Here is a 26,912-nt window from a genome sequence, read left to right on the forward strand (position 1 = left end):
ATGGTGCTTAAAATTAAACCCTTTGCAACCTTAGCATGTTAATATGGTGCTTAAATTAAACCTTTTGCAATCTTAGCATCTTAATATGGTGCTCCATTTAAACGATTTCGTAAAGATTAATCTTTAATCCTAACCATAATATTATCTGACAGTATTACAGTGAAAGTTCTATCTACAAATGGTCCAATCAAGAACAAGTAACATACACAAACTGGGCCCTGAATGAGCCTGGAAACAGGTAAGAACTTTATGCTTGAATTGTTGAGAAACCTTGGTGAACTTGTTGTAAAATATTTGACTAGTTTTCAATATTTACCTTTATATTGATTTTAAGATATTCTCTTATTCTGCGACACCAAAGCAGACATTTTCAAACTTAGCATAAAGAAATCAATACAGTGAGGACCAAAGATTACCTTTTAATTTGTAGGTACTATGCTGATGGTGGTGACTGTGGAGAGGTTTTAGATACTGCTGTTAGTGGTCAGTGGAGCACAGCTAAATGTACTGATATGAGAGATGGCTTTCTCTGTGAACGGGATGAAGGTAAATTTCTTGCTCCTACTTCTTTGAATTTGATTTGATTTAACAAACAGACTAACAGTATCTAAGGGAATTGTAATGCTCTAACATACACACATAGCTTAATATAACATACATGCATAGATCAATATAACATACACACATAGATCAATATAACAAACACACATAGATCAGTATAACATACACACATAGATCGGTATAACATACACACATATATCAATATAACATACACAAATATATCAGTGTAACATTCACACATAGATCAGTGTAACATACACACATAGATCAATATAACATACACACATAGATCAGTATAACATACACACAGAGATCAATATAACATATACACATAGATTAATATAACATAACACACACCAGTAGTTCAATATAATATGGACACGTTGATCAATATAGCATACACATGTAAATCAATATTACATACACATAGATCAATATAACAAGCACAAGTAGATCAATATTACCTACAGACATAGATCAATATATCATACACACGTAGATCAATATTGCTTACAGACATAGATCAATATAGCATACACACATAGATTAATAAAGCATACTCACATATATCAACATAGTAACATTGATCAATATAACATGCACATATAGATCAATAAATCATACACACATAGATCAATATAATATACACCTGTAGATCAATATAGCATACACACATAGATCAACATAGCATTGAAACGTTGATCAACACAAGTACATGTTGATCAATATAGCAAACACACTTAGATCAACATAGCATTGAAACATTGATCATTATAACATGTACATGTAGATCAATATAGCAAACACACATTGATCAATATAGCATACACACATAGATCAACATAGCATTGAAACGTTGATCAACACAAGTACATGTTGATCAATATAGCATACACACTTAGATCAACATAGCATTGAAACATTGATCATTATAACACGTACATGTAGATCAATATAGCAAACACACATTGATCAATATAGCATACACACTTAGATCAACATAGCATTGAAACATTGATCATTATAACATGTATATGTAGATCAATATAGCAAACACACATTGATCAATATAGCATACACACATAGATCAATATAGGATACACACATTTATCAATATAATATGTACACGGAGAACAACATACCATACACACGTAGATCACCGTAGCATTCACACATTGATCAATATAATATACACTTGTAGATCAGTTTAACATTCTGAGAAAATATTGGCCCTTTGTTTCAAAACTGAGCTTTAATTTAGCTTTGAGACTTGCTCTTTTCCACTGTCATAATTAACATGCATAGGCTGATTCTGGTTTTCGTGGAAGTTGGTTTCGTGAACTGATAAGGTTAACTAACTAGCTAATTGTACCTTAATATTTTGCCATAGAGTCTTGTGTAGTAATGTAATCAGTTTGCCTTCTTGTTTGTTGTACCCAAATCTTTAAAATACAATGTTTTATATACTGAACGCCACCAATTTCTGCCATATTTAATCCATTACAATTAATTAGGCCTCCTGTTTTCATTTTAAAATATACAAAATGAAAGATGCATTTGTTAAGTATTCGATCCAAGAGTTTTCACACTGTCAATACAGCTGATAATATCAATGATAGTAATAAACTCTTGACAGAGCCTCTGTTTGAAAATGCAATAGGCTCTGGAGGATGTGAACAGCCTATGAAGACTACATAACCAATTGGTACATAGCACAAACTTAGCATAGAAAGGCACACTTCTGAGGTCTCATTCATTAAAGTCAATCTACAATGTGATAAGATATTGCCTTTGGATTCTTTGTGGTGACACTGTATTAAATATGGATATTGTTCGATAATCAGTTTTAATTTGCATCTACCATAATTTGCATCCCCAGTATTTACTTAGTTATGTAGATTTATTTCAGCATGATTCATTTGTTCTATACAAAAGGTATTTGTGCACCTGGCTGGCGGATCCACAAAGGAAGCTGTTATCAGTTTAACAGTCACACACAGCTGACCTACACCGATGCTAAACATAATTGTGAAGCTCAGGGTGCTTTCCTGGTCTCTATCTTCAGTGGGGAGGACAACGATTTCATTGTCTCTCAGTTCGAAGATTTACAGAACATTGGAATAACAGATGTATGGATTGGTATTGCAGGTACAAAATTCATTGGTTTATACCTGCTGTAGGGGTGTTACATTACCGAGGTATGTCATTCATTAGTTTATAGATGTTGGTAAGTTACCTAGGTATGTCATTCATTAGTTTAGAGATGTAGGTGTGTGAAGTCACCTAGGTATGTCATTCATTTGTTTATAGATGCAGGTGTGTGACATCACCTAGGTATGTCATTCATTAGTTTGTAGATGTTGGTAAGTCACCTACTTATGTCATTCATTAGTTTATAGATGTTGGTATGTGAAGTCACCTAGGTATGTCATTCATTAGTTTATAGATGTAGGTGTGTGACATTACCTAGGTTTGACATTCATTAGTTTATAGATGTTGGTAAGTCACCTACTTATGTCATTCACTTGTTTATAAATGTTGGTAAGTCACCTACAAGTTATGTCATTCACTAGTATATAGATGTAGGTGTGTGACATCACCTAGGTATGTCATTAGTTTATGGATGTTGGTGTGTGACATCACCTAGGTATGTCATTCATTAGTTTATAGATGTTGGTAAATTACCTAGGTATGTCATTCATTAGTTTATAGATGCAGGTGCGTGACATCACCTACGTATGTCATTCATTAGTTTATAGATGTTGGTAAATTACCTAGGTATGTCATTCATTAGTTTATAGATGTAGGTGTGTGACATCACCTAGGTATGTCATTCATTAGTTTATAGATGTAGGTGTGTGACATCACCTAGGTATGTCATTCATTAGTTTATAGATGTAGGAGTGTGACATCACCTAGGTATGTCATTCATTAGTTTATAGATGTAGGTGTGTGACATCACCTAGGTATGTCATTCATTAGTTTACAGATGTAGAGTGTGACATTACCTACTTATGCCATTCATTAGTTTATAGATGTAGGTGTGACATCACCTATAGGTATGACATTCATTAGTTTATAGATGTAGGTGTGTGACATCACCAAGGTATGTCATTCATTAGTTTATAGATTTAGGAGTGTGACATCACCTACTTATGCCATTCATTAGTTTATAGATGTAGGAGTGTGACATCACCTAGGTATGCCATTCATTAGTTTATAGATGTAGGTGTGTGACATCACCTAGGTATGTCATTCATTAGTTTATAGATGTAGGAGTGTGACATCACCTACTTATGCCATTCATTAGTTTATAGATGTAGGAGTGTGACATCACCTACTTATGCCATTCATTAGTTTATAGATGTAGGAGTGTGACATCACCTAGGTATGTCATTCATTAGTTTATAGATGTAGGAGTGTGACATCACCTAGGGTATGACATTCATTAGTTTATAGATGTAGGAGTGTGACATCACCTAGGTATGTCATTCATTAGTTTATAGATGTAGGAGTGTGACATCACCTAGGTATGTCATTCATTAGTTTATAGATGTAGGTGTGTGACATCACCTAGGTATGACATTCATTAGTTTATAGATGTAGGAGTGTGACATTACCTAGGTATGTCATTCATTAGTTTATACATGTAGGAGTGTGACATCACCTAGGTATGTCATTCATTAGTTTATAGATGTAGGTGTGTGACATCACCTAGGTATGACATTCATTAGTTTATAGATGTAGGAGTGTGACATCACCTAGGTATGTCATTCATTAGTTTATAGATGTAGGAGTGTGACATCACCTACTTATGCCATTCATTAGTTTATAGATGTAGGAGTGTGACATCACCTAGGTATGTCATTCATTAGTTTATAGATGTAGGTGTGTGACATCACCTACTTATGCCATTCATTAGTTTATAGATGTAGGAGGGTGACATCACCTAGGTATGTCATTCATTAGTTTATAGATGTAGGTGTGTGACATCACCTAGGTATGACATTCATTAGTTTATAGATGTAGGAGTGTGACATTACCTAGGTATGTCATTCATTAGTTTATACATGTAGGAGTGTGACATCACCTAGGTATGTCATTCATTAGTTTATAGATGTAGGTGTGTGACATCACCTAGGTATGACATTCATTAGTTTATAGATGTAGGAGTGTGACATCACCTAGGTATGTCATTCATTAGTTTATAGATGTAGGAGTGTGACATCACCTACTTATGCCATTCATTAGTTTATAGATGTAGGAGTGTGACATCACCTAGGTATGTCATTCATTAGTTTATAGATGTAGGTGTGTGACATCACCTACTTATGCCATTCATTAGTTTATAGATGTAGGAGGGTGACATCACCTAGGTATGTCATTCATTAGTTTATAGATGTAGGTGTGTGACATCACCTAGGTATGTCATTCATTAGTTTATAGATGTAGGAGTGTGACATCACCTACTTATGCCATTCATTAGTTTATAGATGTAGGAGTGTGACATCACTTAGGTATGTCATTCATTAGTTTATAGATGTAGGAGTGTGACATCACCTAGGTATGTCATTCATTAGTTTATACATGTAGGAGTGTGACATCACCTAGGTATGTCATTTATTAGTTTATAGATGTAGGTGTGTGACATTACCTAGGTTTGACATTCATTAGTTTATAGATGTTGGTAAGTCACCTACTTATGCCATTCATTAGTTTATAGATGTAGGAGTGTGACATCACCTAGGTATGTCATTCATTAGTTTATAGATGTAGGAGTGTGACATCACCTACTTATGCCATTCATTAGTTTATAGATGTTGGTATGTGAAGTCACCTAGGTATGTCATTCATTAGTTTATAGATGTAGGTGTGTGACATCACCTAGGTTTGACATTCATTAGTTTATAGATGTTGGTAAGTCACCTACTTATGCCATTCATTAGTTTATAGATGTTGGTATGTGAAGTCACCTAGGTATGTCATTCATTAGTTTATAGATGTAGGAGTGTGACATCACCTAGGTTTGACATTCATTAGTTTATAGATGTTGGTAAGTCACCTACTTATGCCATTCATTAGTTTATAGATGTTGGTATGTGAAGTCACCTAGGTATGTCATTCATTAGTTTATAGATGTAGGAGTGTGACATCACCTAGGTATGACATTCATTAGTTTATAGATGAAGGTGTGTGACATCACCTAGGTATGTCATTCATTAGTTTATACATGTAGGAGTGTGACATCACCTAGGTATGTGATTCATTAGTTTATAGATGAAGGTGTGTGACATCACCTAGGTATGTCATTCATTAGTTTATACATGTAGGAGTGTGACATCACCTAGGTATGTCATTCATTAGTTTATAGATGTAGGAGTGTGACATCACCTAGGTATGACATTTATTAGTTTATAGATGTAGGTGTGTGACATCACCTAGGTATGACATTCATTCGTTTATATCTACCAAACCCTAGATCTGCTTACACCTTGTCATTGGTTAAGTATGATCTGTTGAACTGTTTTAAACCAGGCTCTCTTGATGTTCTATTTCTCTGTAGATTATCCATCTGATGGTGTGTTTGTGTGGTCTGATAATAGTGCAGTAACCTTCAGTAATTGGAGGTCTGATGAACCAGTAAATACAATTGGACAGCATGACTGTGGTATGATCTTTACAGGTGAGGTCAAAGTTCAAATTGTTCAGAATATTCTTAATAAATATCTGTGGTTGTAACATTAATGTTTGTGACATTCTTTTTTGTTGTAAATGTTGCTGAATATTTTTAAATCAAACTTTTTCTCTTGTTTCCAGTTTTTGTATTGTTTCTATGTTAAATTTCAATTTGTTAAATATGTTAAATTTAAAGAGATTGACCTTTTTGGATGTTTATTGTTATAGGCGATACAAGTGGTCAATGGAACACAGAAAACTGCTTTGTGCTGAAATCTTATGTTTGCAAAGCAAGAACTGGTAAGTTTTAACCAATCTATATGAAAAATTAAACATGGAGGGGGGGGGGTGCGGGAGGTGGGGGGCCCTTCAAAGAAATATGGTTGAGGTGATATCAAAACGGTGGCACAAAGGTGTTTCAGTCTTAAGTTAGTCACATAAAATGTCATAAAGTATTGAATAATTACCCACACTGCCTGGTGTTTAAGAATACAGTCACATTATAACTATCATTACATCTTTGAATATATGAATGCTTCATTAAGATAACAATTTAATTCACTGTTTGTTTCACTGCTCACATTTGATCATGTTTGTAAGGTTTTTTCTTGTTGTGTTCTACACTTTAAATGCTTCTCTGACAATTGTTACTAGGTTGGAAATAATCATTGTTTCATGACGCATTCTGCTCTTTTCTGACGTCACAAAATTTCACTATAAGAATGATAAAATATTGTTTTTTTTCCCTCCCAGGTGATCCTATTTACACTATAACTCCAAATTTACGTAAGTGGCTATTAATACTTCTTTGCTATAAATGGTCAGTGTGTGGTACTTATGGGATATAGATGACCACTTCATTTGCTAACACTCATGGGGCATATAAGACATGAACAGATCCTATATATGGGGCATGTAAGACATGAACAGATCCTATGCATGGGACATGTAAGACATGAACAGATCCTGCACATGGGCATGTAAGACAGGAACACATCCTATATATGGGGCATGTAAGACATGAACAGATCCTATATATGGGGCTTGTAAGACATGAACAGATCCTGCACATGGGCATGTAAGACAGGAACACATCCTATATATGGGGCTTGTAGGACATGAACAGATCCTATACATGAGGCATGTAAGACAGGAACACATCCTATATATGGGGCATGTGAGACATGAACAGATCCTATGCATTGGGCATATAAGACATGAACAGATCCTATTCATGGGGCATATAAGACAGGAACAGATCCTATACATGGGGCATGTAAGACATGAACAGATCCTATTCATGGGGCCTGTAAGACAGGAACACATCCTGTATATGGGGCATGTGAGACATGAACAGATCCTATGCATTGGGCATATAAGACAAGAACACATCCTATATATGGGGCATGTAAGACATGAACAGATCCTATATATGGGGCATGTAAGACATGAACAGATCCTATATATGGGACATGTAAGGCATGAACAGATCCTATACATGGGGCATGTAAGACAGGAACAGATCCTATATATGGGACATGTAAGACATGAACAGATCCTATATATGGGCTTGTAAGACAGGAACAGATCCTATTCATGGGGCATGTAAGACAGGAACAGATCCTATACATTGGGCATGTAAGACAGGAACAGATCCTATATATTTTTATAATATGTATAGTATATGTTATTTTATTCAGTTTTGATAGTCTCGCAAAACTACTCTGATTGGTACTCTTACTACTGAAAGTAGGCCAAGTTTTAACATGTTGGTAATTATGTAATTGCAACATAGCAACTTACAACAGTGTATGTAACATATTGACTTGGCTTAGACAAGGGTCTCTATATACCTCCACTGGTGGGAAACTAAAGGTTAATGTACTTCAAACATAAATCTTGTAAAGGTTGGTAGGTAGGTCATCCGTTTCTAAATGTTAGACTAACTCAATGTATCATATTATGTGTGACAGCCTGAAATCTGTGAGTACATGCATCCATTGATACGGAGCACAAAAAAAACATCAACTCAGGAGAGGATACTGATAGGAACAAGGCAAGAATCCTATGGTACACTATTTATGAGAAGCCAATGATGCATCATAGCTCTACAGAGAACTAATGTACACACTACTCCAATGACCATGGTGGCCTGCTGTAGAGTAAAATTGTTGCTCTGTTGTTGACAGAAAGCTTACTAAAGGAATCTGTTACATATAGGTTGGGGTTATTAATACATACATTAATACATATAGGTTGGGGTTATTAATACATACATTAATACATATAGGTTGGGGTTATTAATTTATTAAGGAAAGAATATAGGAGCACATTTTTGGCTGGGAGTGATGTCCTATGCATGGGACATGTAAGACATGAACAGATCCTGCACATGGGCATGTAAGACAGGAACACATCCTATATATGGGGCATGTAAGACATGAACAGATCCTATATATGGGGCTTGTAAGACATGAACAGATCCTGCACATGGGCATGTAAGACAGGAACACATCCTATATATGGGGCTTGTAGGACATGAACAGATCCTATACATGAGGCATGTAAGACAGGAATTTTATATCTTGGAAAAGGTGTAAGGAAAACCGAAAGGTTCCAAGAGAGACATATTATAGAGTACCCGGAGACGGTCTTTCGTGGTCAACAGCCTGAGTGTGTCTGAGTAGTTTATTTTCATTACATTATTAGAATACAATACATTGGTATGCATGGCCTTTCATAAGGTATGCACGGCCGTTCATAATACTAAGGGTGGTGTGCACACGATCTACATATTGCACACGAACTTCTTTTATTTGCACATGTTACTAAACTCTTAATATATAACAATCCTCCCTTGTAGCTTAGAGACCACTATTTTATTATTGCAACAACGAACATATAATATTAGCAAAATATTCACGGAAAATACGAATTCACTTTTACAAGTACTCTACTACAAAAATACTGCACGACTAAACTATTGGAGATATCAAAATATACAACTTTCACAATACACAAACCAATAACATCACTGACATACCGAATCATAAAACATGATATAAAAATACCATATTGATGTCTGTCAAACATAAAGTTACAAATTTAAAAACTTAGGTGGTCGGACAACTCTACCGGACCTGGTTTTTACGACACAAGAATCTCCAGGACTAGAAAGTTTTGAACTAGGTTTGGTTTTTGCTGGCGTAGAAATAGGGGTTTGCTCATCAAAGTTTTGAAATTTAGAATCAATAGGAATATTAGATGAAGCTTTAGATGGTGACGTATTAACAGATGGTGAGGGATCTGGCTTGATTTCTGGAACCATAGAAGTATGTGGTACAGAAGGAAACCTTATGGCACTGGGTGAAAACCTGGTATCCTGATTTGGATTTTCAACATCCATTTCAGGATTAGCATTTTGACGTTTAGAATCATCATGCCTAAGGTGATTAGCATGCACATACCGACGGTTGTTCCCTGGTGTTCTAACCAAATAGGTTTGTGGACCTTTAACCTCAACTATTGTCCCAGGTATCCACTTAACCTTTCCTCCTCTCAAATGTCGGACTTTCACCGACTGGTATAGGTCGAAGGATATCATTTTCGGATTTACACCATCTTGATAGAATTTAGATTTAGCCTGACGGTACTCGACCGAACGTTTTAGAGATGGCTTAACAAGTGTAAGCTTGGTTCGGGGAGCTCTTTTCAAAAAGAGCTCTGCTGGGGTCTTTTCAGTAGTTGTGTGGGGAATATTTCTATACTGAAATAGAATGTGTGCAACCTTATGCTGTAAACTAGCAAACTTTGTTTCTGATTTCTTAAACATTCTCTTGAAAGTTTGAACATGTCTTTCTGCCAAGCCATTGCTAGAAGGGTGGTATGGAGGGGTCAAAGTGTGTTGAACAGAGTTAGTTTGAAGAAAACTTTTGAATTCCTCTGCAATAAACTGTGGACCATTATCAGTCACAACTTGTACAGGAAGACCAAACTGAGCAAATACTGTTCGCAACTTGGAAACCGTAGCCGAAGCTGTTGTACTCGACATGGGGAAAACTTCAAGCCACTTAGAATGACTATCAACCAGTAACAGAAACTGTTGGCCATTAATTTCTGCAAAATCTAGGTGAATTCTCTGCCATGGCTCGGTAGCCCAAGGCCAAAGAATTAGGGGTGTTTTCCTTGGGGTGTTCTGTTCATTTGAACAAACAGAACAATATCTAACTAGGTCCTCAATGTCATAATCCATGCCTGGCCACCAGACAAAAGATCTACCCAGAGATTTCATACGAGACATACCGGTGTGACAATCATGCAATTCATTTAAAATGTGTTGCTGACATTGTTGCGGAATAATAACACGTCTACCCCATAATATGCAACCATTTTCTAATGAAAGCTCTAACCGTCTTGTCCAATATGGTTTCAATTCCTCCTCCTCACAGTGTTTTGGCCATCCAGACAAGGTATATTCGTATACTTTTGTTAAAACAATGTCTTTGTTAGTGGCCTTCGCAATCGTCTCAGCTGTAACAGGAAGCTGATCGACTACGGTAGAAAAAACATAACATTCATCAGGATCTGTAATTTGAGTTAATTTGTCTTGTAATGGCAATCTACTTAAAAGATCCGCATTGGCGTTTTGTGTAGAAGTGCGATAGACTATCTCATATTGATAACCCGCTAAAATTAGAGCCCAGCGTTGCATCCGCGCTGCAGCTAAAGGCGGTATCGCTGACTTTGGACCAAATATGCGGGTCAAAGGTTGGTGGTCTGTCACCAAGGTAAATTTACGACCGTAAAGATACAAGTGGAACTTCTTTAACCCGAATATTATAGCAAGCCCCTCTTTATCAATTTGGGCATAGTTTTTCTCTGCTGAACTGAGTGTCCTGGAAGCATAGGCTATAGGACGCTCAGTACCATCGCTTAACTTGTGGCTTATAATCGCACCTAACCCATAGGGACTCGCGTCTACGCTCAATACCAGTGTTTTCGTAGGGTCATAATGAATTAGTACTTTATCACCTGTTAGGACAGTTTTTACATACATGAAAGCTTGCTCGCACTCGTTGGACCAACTCCATTCCGACTTGTGTTGCAGCAATGTATACAAGGGGTGAAGTTTGGAAGCTAAATTTTCAACAAACTTGCCATAGTAATTAACTATTCCCAAAAACGACTTTAGCTCTGAAACATTGGTAGGTCTTGGCGCACGCATTATTGCTTCAATTTTGTCTTGAACTGGTTGAATGCCCTTACCGCTTAGATCATGACCTAAATATTGGACTTGTGGTTTGAAGAATTGACATTTGCTTGCATTTAAGCGCACATTATACGTATCAAGTCTATCGAACAGAAGTCTTAGAATCTTAAGATGTTCTTCGACATTGTTTGTCGCAACAAGGATATCATCTACATAACAAAATACATGAGGAATACCAGTCAATATTTTGTCCATAGTGGATTGAAATAGCACAGGAGCCGTTTTTACGCCGAAACAGAGACGCTTAGGAGCTAATAAACCTTTATGCGTATTCAAAACTAGCAACTGCGCTGATTCTGCATCTAAGAACAATTGATTGAATGCACCAGTTAGATCGATTACAGAATATACTTTGGGTTGTGAGCCTTCCTGAGCCAATTTCGCAAACAAATCTTGCACATTAGGAAGCTTATACCCATCATCTTCAATTACACTATTGACCTGTTTGTAGTCTCCACAGACCCTTACAGATCCATTTGCTTTAGGTACATGTACAGTGGGGGACGCCCACTTACTAGACGTTACTGGGGTTAGGATATCTGCTTCAATTAGCCTATTATATTCTTGTTCCACCTTGTCAACCATGGAATAAGGAACGGCTCTAGACTTTTGATAAGTCGATTTTGCATTCGGTTTTAATTTCAGAGAAGCTGTAAAATCTTTAATCCCCGTATCTTTATCAGAAAATAGTTTACGATGCTTCTCTAGAAGCTCACGAAAACCTTCAGGATCACAAGGTTGGCAAGTAGGAAGCACAATTTCAGATTTTCTTAAAGCACCAATGTCACCCAAGTGATTTTGACCTTTTTGTCTTAACTGCGGTTCAGATTTCACAGTGAATATTTGGTTCCAATCTAAGTTTATCTTTTGCAATAAATCTCGACCAAACAAAGATGGGCATTTACCTTGTACAATAATGATATCAGCCAGGTGGGAAGGGCTAGACTTAAACTTAACAGGTACACTAACGTAGCCTAATGTAGGAATTAGCTCACCTGTATAACTGCGTAAAGCAAAATCACACTTCTTTAAAGGGTACATATTGGCTAACTCTGACATGTAAGCAGATTCTGAAATCGTTGACCTAGTAGCACCAGTGTCAATTTCCATTGAAATATTCTCTGCCTTCCCTTTCCCTACCGACATACGAATCATGTAAGGTGACACACTGTAATTACTAGTGACATTGTATAGTCCAAAACCTTCAGACTGGTACCTTTCATCCTGAACACCATCAAGATACACGCTGTCCTCTGCCTCCTGATTGCCATCGGCCACGTGCTTGGTATTAGCATGTCCCGCTTTGAAATGATTTGGTCTTAACCCTCCTCTGTGCCTGGTGTTGGTATTTTCACTGGAACCATGTTGTCCTCCAGAGCGACATACCCGCTGTAAGTGACCTTTCCGTTTACAGTTATGGCACGTAACTTCCTTGTATGGACAATCAGCTCGCTTGTGCTCACCTCCACAGCCTTTACATTTGTAACGAAATGAGCCTCGACTGCCATGAGCTTTGCCTTTGAAGCGATGGGTTGGTTGTCCACTATACACGGCATTAGTTGCGTCTATATTAGTTGTATGCAGGTAATCTTTGGTAGCAATATAAGCCATTTCATCAGCTAAGCATTTTTTTTTAGCCTTGTCAAAAGTTAGATCAGCCATGGATAGTAGATGCGTTTGAGTTTTGGACATTTTGGCATGTAATCCAGAAACCAAACGGTCACGTAGGGCTTCTTCCAAAAAGGTCCCGAAATTGCAATGGGCACTTACGTTTTTGAGTCTGACTATGAAGCATGATATAGATTCGTTCTCCCCTTGGGTAGCTGTCCAGAATCTATGTCTTTCTGCGATGACGATTGGACGTGGTGAATAGTGATCCTGTAGTAGTTTCTTTAAATCTCCGTAACTCTTAGTGTTCGGTAGATTAGGACTACATAAATCCTTCAATAATCTGTAGGCGATTACACCCACCACAGCAAGGAAAAAGTTAGCACGTTTTTCCTCTGCTACATCATTCGCTGCGATGAAAGCGTCACATCTATCTGCGTAATCTGCAAACAGTTCCAGCTTTTCGTCGAAAACTCCGACATGGCCGAAAACGGCCATTATTTCGTTGGCTTGTTTAGCGTATATTATTTAACAGCATCCTCGTCGCCAATTTTATATCTTGGAAAAGGTGTAAGGAAAACCGAAAGGTTCCAAGAGAGACATATTATAGAGTACCCGGAGACGGTCTTTCGTGGTCAACAGCCTGAGTGTGTCTGAGTAGTTTATTTTCATTACATTATTAGAATACAATACATTGGTATGCATGGCCTTTCATAAGGTATGCACGGCCGTTCATAATACTAAGGGTGGTGTGCACACGATCTACATATTGCACACGAACTTCTTTTATTTGCACATGTTACTAAACTCTTAATATATAACAAGGAACACATCCTATATATGGGGCATGTGAGACATGAACAGATCCTATGCATTGGGCATATAAGACATGAACAGATCCTATTCATGGTGCATATAAGACAGGAACAGATCCTATACATGGGGCATGTAAGACATGAACAGATCCTATTCATGGGGCCTGTAAGACAGGAACACATCCTGTATATGGGGCATGTGAGACATGAACAGATCCTATGCATTGGGCATATAAGACAAGAACACATCCTATATATGGGGCATGTAAGACATGAACAGATCCTATATATGGGGCATGTAAGACATGAACAGATCCTATATATGGGACATGTAAGGCATGAACAGATCCTATACATGGGGCATGTAAGACAGGAACAGATCCTATATATGGGACATGTAAGACATGAACAGATCCTATATATGGGCTTGTAAGACAGGAACAGATCCTATTCATGGGGCATGTAAGACAGGAACAGATCCTATACATTGGGCATGTAAGACAGGAACAGATCCTATATATGGGGCATGTGAGACATGAACAGATCCTATGCATTGGGCATATGAGACAGGAACAGATCCTATACATGGGGCATGTAAGACATGAACAGATCCTATATATGGGGCATGTAAGACATGAACAGATCCTATTCGTGGGGCCTGTAAGACAGGAACACATCCTGTATATGGGGCATGTGAGACATGAACAGATCCTATGCATTGGGCATATAAGACAGGAACACATCCTATATATGGGGCATGTAAGACATGAACAGATCCTATATATGGGGCATGTAAGACATGAACAGGTCCTATATATGGGGCATGTAAGACATGAACAGATCCTATATATGGGGCATGTAAGACAGGAACAGATCCTATATATGGGACATGTAAGACATGAACAGATCCTATATATGGGCTTGTTAGACAGGAACAGATCCTATTCATGGGGCATGTAAGACATGAACAGATCCTATAGATTGGGCATGTAAGACAGGAACACATCCTATATATGGGACATGTGAGACATGAACAGATCCTATGCATTGGGCATATAAGACAGGAACAGATCCTGCACATGGGCATGTAAGATATGAACAGATCCTATACATGGGGCTTGTAAGACAGGAACACATCCTATTTATGGGGCATGTAAGACATGAACAGATCCTATTCATGGGGCATGTAAGACAGGAACAGATCCTATATATGTGACATGTGAGACATGAACAGATCCTATTCATGGGGCATGTAAGACAGGAACAGATCCTATATATGGGACATGTAAGACATGAACAGATCCTATTCGTGGGGCCTGTAAGACAGGAACACATCCTGTATATGGGGCATGTGAGACATGAACAGATCCTATGCATTGGGCATATAAGACAGGAACACATCCTATATATGGGGCATGTAAGACATGAACAGATCCTATATATGGGGCATGTAAGACATGAACAGGTCCTATATATGGGGCATGTAAGACATGAACAGATCCTATATATGGGGCATGTAAGACAGGAACAGATCCTATATATGGGACATGTAAGACATGAACAGATCCTATATATGGGCTTGTTAGACAGGAACAGATCCTATTCATGGGGCATGTAAGACATGAACAGATCCTATAGATTGGGCATGTAAGACAGGAACACATCCTATATATGGGACATGTGAGACATGAACAGATCCTATGCATTGGGCATATAAGACAGGAACAGATCCTGCACATGGGCATGTAAGATATGAACAGATCCTATACATGGGGCTTGTAAGACAGGAACACATCCTATTTATGGGGCATGTAAGACATGAACAGATCCTATTCATGGGGCATGTAAGACAGGAACAGATCCTATATATGTGACATGTGAGACATGAACAGATCCTATTCATGGGGCATGTAAGACAGGAACAGATCCTATATATGGGACATGTAAGACAGGAACAGATCCTATTCATGGGGCATGTAAGACAGGAACAGATCCTATATATGGGACATGTAAGACATGAACAGATCCTATATGTGGCATGTAAGACAGGAACAGATCCTATACATTGGGCATGTAAGACAGGAACAGATCCTATGCATGGGACATGTGAGACATGAACAGATCCTATACATGGGGCATGTAAGACATGAACAGATCCTATATATGGGGCATGTAAGACAGGAACAGATCCTATATATGGGACATATAAGACATGAACAGATCCTATATGGGACATGTAAGACCGGAACAGATCCTGTTCATGGGGCATGTAAGACAGGAACAGATCCTATATATGGGGCATGACAAGAACAGATCCTATATATGGGGCATGTAAGACATGAACAGATCCTATATATGGGACATGTAAGACATGAACAGATCCTATGCATTGGTCATGTAAGACATGAACAGATCCTATATATGGGACATGTGAGACATGAACAGATCCTATATATGGGCATGTAAGACAGGAACAGATCCTATATATGGGGCATGACAAGAACAGATCCTATATATGGGGCATGTAAGACATGAACAGATCCTATATATGGGACATGTAAGACATGAACAGATCCTATGCATTGGTCATGTAAGACATGAACAGATCCTATATATGGGGCATGTAAGACAGGAACAGATCCTAATCATGGGGCATGTAAGACAGGAACAGATCCTATATATGGGACATGTAAGACATGAACAGATCCTATATGTGGCATGTAAGACAGGAACAGATCCTATATGGGGCATGTAAGACAGGAACAGATCCTATGCATGGGACATGTAAGACATGAACAGATCCTATACATGGGGCATGTAAGACATGAACAGATCCTATATATGGGCATGTAAGACAGGAACAGATCCTATATATGGGACATATAAGACATGAACAGATCCTATATGGGACATGTAAGACCGGAACAGATCCTATTCATGGGGCATGTAAGACAGGAACAGATCCTATATATGGGGCATGACAAGAACAGATCCTATATATCGGGCATGTAAGACATGAACAGATCCTATGCATTGGTCATGTAAGACATGAACAGATCCTATATATGGGGCATGTAAGACATGAACAGATCCTATATATGGGACATGCGAGACATGAATAGGATCCTATATATTGGGCATGTAAGACATGAACAGATCCTATGCATTGGTCATGTAAGACATGAACAGATCCTATATATGGGGCATGTAAGACATGAACAGATCCTATATATGGGGCATGTGAGACATGAACAGATCTATTATGGGACATGTAAGACATGAACAGATCCTATGCATTGGTCATGTAAGACAGGAACAGATCCTATATATGGGACATGTAAGACATGAACAGATCCTATGCATTGGTCATGTGAGACATGAACAGATCCTATATATGGGCATGTAAGACAGGAACAGATCTATAAATAGGGCATGTAAGGTATGAATCGGGCATGCAAGATAGGAACCATGTTCAAACAGTTTTATAATATGTATAGTATATGTTATTTTATTCAGTTTTGATAGTCTCGCAAAACTACTCTGATTGGTACTCTTACTACTGAAAGTAGGCCAAGTTTTAACATGTTGGTAATTATGTAATTGCAACATAGCAACTTACAACAGTGTATGTAACATATTGACTTGGCTTAGACAAGGGTCTCTATATACCTCCACTGGTGGGAAACTAAAGGTTAATGTACTTCAAACATAAATCTTGTAAAGGTTGGTAGGTAGGTCATCCGTTTCTAAATGTTAGACTAACTCAATGTATCATATTATGTGTGACAGCCTGAAATCTGTGAGTACATGCATCCATTGATACGGAGCACAAAAAAAAACATCAACTCAGGAGAGGATACTGATAGGAACAAGGCAAGAATCCTATGGTACACTATTTATGAGAAGCCAATGATGCATCATAGCTCTACAGAGAACTAATGTACACACTACTCCAATGACCATGGTGGCCTGCTGTAGAGTAAAATTGTTGCTCTGTTGTTGACAGAAAGCTTACTAAAGGAATCTGTTACATATAGGTTGGGGTTATTAATACATACATTAATACATATAGGTTGGGGTTATTAATACATACATTAATACATATAGGTTGGGGTTATTAATTTATTAAGGAAAGAATATAGGAGCACATTTTTGGCTGGGAGTGATGTGCTTAATGTAACATTTCTGTTTATTTAATGCCTTACTTTGATCAACTGCTATATGTGATTCTCATCTCTACAATACAGCTGTGGGCAACTGTCCCGCTGGTTGGAATCTGTTTGGCAATTCTTGTTACTACAGTGATACTAGTCGAGCAGATTGGGTGACGTCAGAGGCATATTGTGTCAGTAACGGTGCTCATCTCGTCTCCATCAATGATGGTGATGAACAATCCTATATCTCTAGTAAGTGTCCCCTGTCATAGTAAGTAATGTAGTTTGTAGTGAGTGTTCTAGGTAGCAATGTGTATGTCAAAGTTAGTTGTGAAAATTCTACTTTGTAGGGAGTGTTCTAGGTAGTAGTGAGTGTTCTAGGTAGCACTGTGTATGTCGAAGTTAGTTGTGAGAATTCTAGTTTATAGTTAGTGTTCTAGGTAGTAGTGAGTGTTCTAGGTAGCACTGTGTATGTCGAAGTTAGTTGTGAGATTTCTAGTTTGTAGTGAGTGTTCTAGGTAGTAGTGAGTGTTCTAGGTAGCAATGTGTCAAAGTTAGTTGTGAAAATTCTAGTTTGTAGTGAGTGTTCTAGGTAGCACTTAGTATGTCGAAGTTAGTTGTGAGAATTCTAGTTTGTAGTAAGTGTTCTAGGTAGTAGTGTGTGTTCTAGGTAGCACTGTGTATGTCGAAGTTAGTTGTGAAAATTCTAGTTTGTAGTGAGTGTTCTAGGTAGTAGTGTGTGTTCTAGGTAGCAATGTGTATGTCAAAGTTAGATAGATAGATAGATAGATAGATAGATAGATAGATAGATAGATAGATAGATAGATAGATAGATAGATAGATAGATAGATAGATAGATAGATAGATAGATAGATAGATAGATAGATAGATAGATAGATAGATAGATAGATAGATAGATAGATAGATAGATAGATAGATAGATAGATAGATAGATAGATAGATAGATAGATAGATAGATAGATAGATAGATAGATAGATAGATAGATAGATAGATAGATAGATAGATAGATAGATAGATAGATAGATAGATAGATAGATAGATAGATAGATAGATAGATAGATAGATAGATAGATAGATAGATAGATAGATAGATAGATAGATAGATAGATAGATAGATAGATAGATAGATAGATAGATAGATAGATAGATAGATAGATAGATAGATAGATAGATAGATAGATAGATAGATAGATAGATAGATAGATAGATAGATAGATAGATAGATAGATAGATAGATAGATAGATAGATAGATAGATAGATAGATAGATAGATAGATAGATAGATAGATAGATAGATAGATAGATAGAGTTAGTTGTGAAAATTCTAGTTTGTAGTGAGTGTTCTAGGTAGTAGTGAGTGTTCTAGGTAGCACTGTGTATGTCGAAGTTAGTTGTGAGAATTCTAGTTTGTAGTGAGTGTTCTAGGTAGTAGTGTGTGTTCTAGGTAGCAATGTGTATGTCGAAGTTAGTTGTGAGAATTCTAGTTTGTAGTGAGTGTTCTAGGTAGTAGTGTGTGTTCTAGGTAGCAATGTGTATGTCAAAGTTAGTTGTGAAAATTCTAGTTTGTAGTTAGTGTTCTAGGTAGTAGTGAGTGTTCTAGGTAGCACTGTGTATGTCAAAGTTAGTTGTGAGAATTCTAGTTTGTAGTGAGTGTTCTAGTTTGTAGTGAGTGTTCTAGGTAGCAATGTGTATGTCTAAGTTAGTTGTGAGAATTCTAGGTTGTAGTGTATTAGGTACTAGTAAGTATTTCCTAGGTGGTAATGAGTGTCATACTGGGTATTAGTGAGTTTTATAGGTAGTAATGAGTGTCTTAGGAAGGAGTGAATGTCTTAGGTATTAGAAAGTGTTCTTGGTAGTAGTGAATGTTCTAGATAGTAGAGTGTTCTAGGTTGTAGTGAATGTTCTAGATAGTAGACTGTTCTAAGTATTAGTGAGTTTTATAGGTAGTAATGAGTGTCTTAGGAAGGAGGGAATGTCCTAGGTATTAGAAAGTGTTCTAAGTAGTAGTGAATGTTCTAGATAGTAGAGTGTTCTAGGTATTAGTGAATTTTACATGTAGTAATGAGTGTCTTAGGAAGGAGGGAATGTCCTAGGTATTAGAAAGCGTTCTAGGTAGTAGTGAATGTTCTAGATAGTAGAATGTTCTGGGTATTAGTTAGTTTGATAGGTAGAAATGAGTGTCTTAGGAAGGAGTGAATGTCCTAGGTATTAGAAAGTGTTCTAGGTAGTAGTGAATGTTCTAGATAGTAGAGTGTTCTAGGTATGAGTGAATTTTATATGTAGTAATGAGTGTCTTAGGAAGGAGGGAATGTCCTAGGTATTAGAAAACGTTCTAGGTAGTAGTGAATGTTCTAGATAGTAGAGTGTTCTAGGTATTAGTGAGTTTTATAGGTAGTAATGAGTGTCTTAGGAAGGAGGGAATGTCCTAGGTATTAGAAAGTGTTCTAGGTTGTAGTGAATGTTCTAGATAGTAGAGTGTTCTGGGTATTAGTGAATTTTATATGTAGTAATGAGTGTCTTAGGAAGGAGTGAATGTCCTAGGTATTAGAAAGTGTTCTAGGTAGTAGTGAATGTTCTAGATAGTGTTCTAGATATTAGTTAGTTTTATAGGTAGTAATGAGTGTCTTAGGAAGGAGTGAATGTCCTAGGTATTAGAAAGTGTTCTAGGTAGTAGTGAATGTTCTAGATAGTAGAGTGTTCTAGGTATTAGTGAATTTTATATGTAGTAATGAGTGTCTTAGGAAGGAGGGAATGTCTTAGGTATTAGAAAGTGTTCTAGGTAGTAGTGAATGTTCTAGATAGTAGAGTGTTCTAGGTATTAGTGAATTTTATATGTAGTAATGAGTGTCTTAGGAAGGAGGGAATGTCTTAGGTATTAGAAAGTGTTCTAGGTTGTAGTGAATGTTCTAGATAGTAGAGTGTTCTGGGTATTAGTGAATTTTATATGTAGTAATGAGTGTCTTAGGAAGGAGTGAATGTAGGTATTTAGAAAGTGTTCTAGGTAGTAGTGAATGTTCTAGATAGTAGAATGTTCTAGGTATTAGTTAGTTTTATAGGTAGTAATGAGTGTCTAAGGAAGGAGTAAATGTCCTAGGTATTAGAAAGTGTTTTTGGTAGTAATGAATGTTCTAGATAGTATAGTGTTCTGGGTATGAGTGAGTTTTATATGTAGTAATGAGTGTCTAAGGAAGGAGTGAATGTCCTAGGTATAGAAAGTGTTCTAGGTAGTAGTGAATGTTCTAGATAGTAGAGTGTTCTGGGTATTAGTGAGTTTTATATGTAGTAATGAGTGTCTTAGGAAGGAGTGAATGTCCTATAGGTATTAAAAAGTGTTCTAGGTAGTAGTGAATGTTCTAGATAGTAGAGCGTTCTAGGTATTAGGGAGCTTTATAGGTAGTAATGAGTGCCATAGGGAGTAGTGTGTGTTTAAGGTAGTAGTGAGTGTCTAAGGTAACAGTTACTGTTTTAGATAGTAGTGAGTGTTCAAGGTATTAGAAAGTGTTCTAGATAGCATTAAGTGTTCTAGGTAGTATTAGTGGTTTTGGTAATATTAAGTGTTCTAGGTAGTATTAAGTGTTATAGATAGTAGTGAATGTTCTAGGTAGTATTAAGTGTTCTATGTAATAGTGAGTGTTCTAGGTAGTATTAAGTGTTCTTGGTAGTATTAAGTGCTCTAGGTAGTAATAAGTGTTCTAGGTATTAGTGAGTATTATAGGTAGTAATGAGTGTCTTAGGAAGGAGTGAGTGTTTTAGGTAGTTTTAAGTGTTCTAGGTTAATTGCATTCATTGTTTTTGGTAGTATTGATTGTTCTAGGTAGTATTAAGTGTTCTATATAGTAGTGTGCGTTCTAGGTAGTATTAAGTGTTCTATGTAGTAGCGAGTGTTCTAGGTAGTAGTGAGTGTTCTAGGTAGTAGTGAGTGTTCTTGGTAGTATTAAGTGTTCTAGGTATTATTAAGTGTTCTAAGTAGTAAGTGTTCTAGGTAGTATTAAGTGTTCTATGTAGTAGTGAGTGTTCTAGATAGTTTTAAGTGTTGTAGGTTTCATTCATTGTTTTCGGTAGTATCAAGTGTTCTGGGTAGTATTAAGTGTTCTATGTAGTAGTGAGTGTTCTAGGTAGTAGTGAGTGTTCTAGGTAGTATTAAGTGTTCTAGGTAGTAGTGAGTGTTCTATGTAGTAGTGAGTGTTCTAGGTTGTATTAAGTGTTTTTGGTAGTTTTAAGTGTTCTAGGTAGTAGTAAGAAGCCCAGGATTAGCAGGATTTATGTAGGTCAAGGTGTGGGCTCAGGATGATTGAGCATGTTTTGCTATAAATTTGCACATTTTCTACTCAGAAGAGACAACTACAAAAATTCTTAAAACTGCATTAATATGGTTATTACATGTTGTGACATTTTCATTCAGCTAGAGTTGGAGGCATTGGTGTCAACTCTTGGATTGGTCTGAGAGATCTGGGAACCACTGGCAACTTTGTTTGGTCAGATGGGAGCAGTGTGAGTAAATAAGACCAGTAAAACAAATTATTACGTGTACTCAAACTTAACAAAATCATTCCTGTGTTAATGTTACTATGTAAGTGTTTTTACCTCAAGATAAAATTTAGTCCATGGAATTAGCCTCCATGGTCATTTGAATTTTAACACCTCACAAGTGTGAATTTGCCATTCAGTGAAATAAGTGGAAAATTTGAGTAATGTTTAGTTTAAGCAGACTAATACATTGGATGAATTTGTCACATATTCAAGAACTACTTTGCTCTTTATGTGTGTAATGTTACAGCTGGATTTTATCAACTGGTCCTCTGGAAACCCAAACTACAATTCTGGAGTTGATGCCTGTGTGGCAGCTCTGGTAGAAGATAGTAAAGAAGGAGAGTGGGATGATCAGAATTGTGCAGTGTCCAGGCCTTACATTTGTGAAAAGGCAAAAGGTAATTATAATCTCATGTAAGCTTCAAGTGTGATGTTTTGAGATGGTTTCTTGAGGTGAATGAGGTGAAGTTACTCATAAATGTTATTCCATGGTTATATGTGAGGCTGAAGTTATGGAAACTTAACTAGTTATGTTGGATAATAACAACATAATCCCAATTATTGAAGGAAATGGGTCCCCCGGGAAATCAGGGAAATAACTACTGTTCCAAGTCTTTTCTACCCAGTTTGAAAATTTGTGAAAATAACTAACATCGTTCTCCACTTTCAGCTACAATTTTATTTGAATCAATGAAAAAAAGAAAAATTTTGTGTGTATACTTTCGTAATTTCATAATTTGGAGATATCTCCATCTACCTTGATGTGTTAAAGTGTAACATTTGGTGAAAATGTTTACTATTCCCGCCCGAGAAAGTTATGGTAAACTATGTTCGTTAACTTTTACATGTGTACACTGTACTGTATAGCCTAAGCTATCTTGCTGCATTGCATAGTTTAAAGAATCAAGCAACATGTGATTGGTAATTACACAATGGACATCACCATTTAACAATAAAGGTCGACGGATGTAGTTTCTATGGTCTTTTCAACTAATCTATAAATAACTGGGACCTCCTGGAGCGCTAGCCTTTTAATAGTGCACAGCAATCAAAGAACAGGTTGGATAGGCCTAGCGCAAGTATGATGTTCCGGTGCTGTATAAGTGTTCTAACTTTCTTGTAAGAAAGTTTTTGTTTGCAAACAAATACTTTAAATTGTCTGTCATTGCCTAATTTTTTGCAATTTTATACAAATATACTTCAAAAATGCTTTAAGGAATTCTTCAATCATGCAAACCATAATTTCATGAGTAATTTGTTTAATGGGACATTCACTCTTAGGCTTGAAAGGCTGTGAAGTTACACACTGAAAACATCATGATGAAAAACATTGCAGGTGTTTGAAAAGTAATTTAGGATATAAATTGGTAAATATAAATATGCAGCCTTGCCATAGAAATCAGTTCACAGGTTGTTTACAGTTTTACCATGTACGTGACTGACGGCCTACATGGCCTATATATGTGATAACATTAGGCTAATGTATGCCCCCTGTAGTATAAGCTTAGTTGGATTTTAGATTGAATACATAATAAATGAAATTAGCAAACAGTTACCTGGGAGCAAACTTTAGACAGTTCCCAACATTAATCCTGAAGTACAAATCTAAACACAGCTCTCTGTAATAATATCAAACTGCAGATTGCATTCTTGGTTTGATCAGCAAACGACGGATGGCTGTTCTGATGGATAACTCTTCAGTGATGAATAATCAAAGCAATGATGGTTGAAGAACAATGTGTATTAAAGAGAAGCTGGTGCCTTTAATATATCAGTGTTAATACAGAATACATAAACATGTCATTGGTTTTGCATACTTCAATTGTTATCCTGAATCTTTACAGAGCTGGTGACATTAATTGTTTTCCAAGTTATGATGGAGCAGTTTATTCCTTTGCAGTTCTCTGTGCTATGGTTGTTCTTTACAGATAAGATGTACTAGCAAATTTTTGTCTTCTGATCTTTCAGATTGTGAAACCTTCACCTCACGGACAACTGACTTTGACTTTTTCTACCGTTACCATCCCTCGCCACTTCCTAGCAACAGAGTTGAATTTGAGGTGCGGGCTACCAATGACGTACATATCTCTTTGTCCTCCTCCAACACTGGTGAAGGTCAGATGTACGAGATTGTCATTGGTGGGTGGGGCAATACCCAGTCAGTGATTCGGTTGTGTCCCACATGTGCTCATGAGGTGGAAGTAGAAACCATTGGCATATTGAGTGGTACACAGTTTAGAGGATTTGAAATAACCTATACAGCAGATGGACTCATATCGGTCTATAAATATGGTGAAGGAATTCCTTTCATGGAGTGGACTGATCCTAACCCCTTCCAGGTCAACTACATTGGATATTCTACAGGGTATGGCAGTGATGGAGAGTTCAAATTCTGTAACCTTGGTGAGTTTTTGAAACATCCTTACCAATAGAAACATCAAATTCCTTAGTTATAACTTTCAATACAGAATCAGTTAATATGACATGATTTTCAGAAGCTGTTTAAGCAACAATATTTGGTGCATCACAAGGCTAGTAATATATGTACATAAACTATGACTAATATGCAGAGTGTAGCGTATGTACGATGTATCATATGCACAGTGAATTGTATGTACAGTGTATCATCTGCCCAGTTAACTGTCTGCCCTGTGTAGTGTATGCGCAGCATAGTGAATACACAGTGTAGCATTTGCACAGAGAAAGATCTTGGATACTCTCCAATAAAAGTTTTGAACTGTGCTGTAATGGTTGTCCATTATAATGCAGCAATGACAGCTTTGTTTACATTGATTTTGGGATATGTTTGTGGGTATTGGTTATGGATTGAAAAATAATACTATAAGAAAAAATATGATGATGGGTTAAATAAAATGAATGCTTTTATAGCATATCAATATTAGTATGCTCAATTTTGTACAGATCTGACATCTTAAGACATGGCATAAAATACTACTGAATGATGGAAACCCTAGCTACCCGCCATGCACTGTCCTGTTAAATACATATAGTTCAATTGCTATGCAGAAAATAAAACTAAGTTTAAAACCACATTTAAACCAGGGCGTCATAGACTATGCACAGCATACTTCATCTGTTTTATTCAGGTGAGATTCCTAGTGTATTGTACACAATAGCATAAGCCAGCAGTTCATAAATGTTTGCTGAAGTCTTCAGAGGTTACTGCAGGAAGTCGTTAGGAATATTCATACGTCACTCATTGTACTTCCTGTGCCTGTCACAGTTGAGTTTTGCAGTGACCAACAACACCAGACAGAAAGCTTGTGTCAGTTTGTTGTAGCCAACTACAACACCAAAAGGATAACTTATTTCAATTTTCTGTTTAATAGCAACTTCAACATTAAAGGGACAGCTTGTATCAGTTTGCTGTTACCAACTACACAACCTTTATCTAGATCTTCATAAGAAACACCCCCCTGCATATAGTAATCATATGAAGCCAACGTGGTAAATCAATTGTTGAACAGCGCCGATGGCAACAACGTAAGTTTAGACAACGAAATCAGTTTGCCCTTTTCACGCGTCCACGCGCGACAAGGGCAATCTGATTTCGTTGTCTAATCTAAGTTTGTTGTTGCCTAAACTTAAGTTGTTGCTGCTGTTTTACCATGCTGTTGCAGCAACAGTGTTGCTCAAACTCACGTTGATGTCTAAAATTCTGTTAAACTTAGCAACAAAATAAGTTTGCCCTATTCGCGTTCCATAGACTAGTGGGAGCCATCGCTCCCCTGTGCAAAAATTGAATGATACAATATAAGCTTGAATCTTTTCTTGATACAGCTAGGAATCTAAGCTTGAATGTTTACTTGAAACAGTTAGAAATCTAAGTTTGAATTTTTATTTAATGAAGTGGATGACATTTTCTATATTCTCTTTTCCTTAGATGCTGGTAGCTCTGCTACTGTGGATATGGGACCTACACGTGAGTACTGTCCAAATTATAGAAACATCAAAAAGATATCTTTGTAATGCTTTATTTGGTTATGTGTTTGCCTGGGTCCATTGATTTGGAACTTAATGACTAAAAGCGTCTGGAAAAAAATCTTGAAAAAATAGCAAATAAATGTTTAAATTTGTTTTTCATTTCAGTAATATTCCTTTTTTCAGTGGAAAGTAAACTTTCATTGAAATGTTATAGATACTAACATTGATGATATTTTTTTGGTCTGCTGCTTACCAGTTTTCATGTTTGGCTATATGTTATCATTTCAACTATTTTTTATCCTGTCTGTGTTTTGAACTTAAAGCAAATAATT

At 36.9% G+C, this 26,912-nt stretch overlaps 1 protein-coding gene across 3 annotated transcripts in view; it reads left to right on the forward strand.

Annotated features, from left to right (window-relative positions):
* The window catches only part of LOC139966045 (macrophage mannose receptor 1-like), an 80,631-nt gene that overhangs the window by 17,028 nt on the left and 36,691 nt on the right, over positions 1-26,912 (forward strand). For all 3 annotated transcript variants that reach the window (XM_071968679.1, XM_071968680.1, XM_071968681.1), the window contains 11 exons: positions 153-238; positions 431-546; positions 2,497-2,709; positions 6,125-6,244; positions 6,466-6,537; positions 6,991-7,023; positions 18,177-18,335; positions 22,508-22,596; positions 22,883-23,033; positions 24,604-25,038; positions 26,540-26,578. In XM_071968679.1, the coding sequence (XP_071824780.1) occupies positions 153-238; positions 431-546; positions 2,497-2,709; positions 6,125-6,244; positions 6,466-6,537; positions 6,991-7,023; positions 18,177-18,335; positions 22,508-22,596; positions 22,883-23,033; positions 24,604-25,038; positions 26,540-26,578 (1,513 nt within the window). The remainder of the gene's footprint in view (positions 1-152; positions 239-430; positions 547-2,496; positions 2,710-6,124; positions 6,245-6,465; positions 6,538-6,990; positions 7,024-18,176; positions 18,336-22,507; positions 22,597-22,882; positions 23,034-24,603; positions 25,039-26,539; positions 26,579-26,912) is intronic.

The sequence above is a fragment of the Apostichopus japonicus genome, chromosome 4 (assembly GCF_037975245.1).
Source record: "Apostichopus japonicus isolate 1M-3 chromosome 4, ASM3797524v1, whole genome shotgun sequence".
NCBI classification, from domain to species: domain Eukaryota; kingdom Metazoa; phylum Echinodermata; class Holothuroidea; order Aspidochirotida; family Stichopodidae; genus Apostichopus; species Apostichopus japonicus.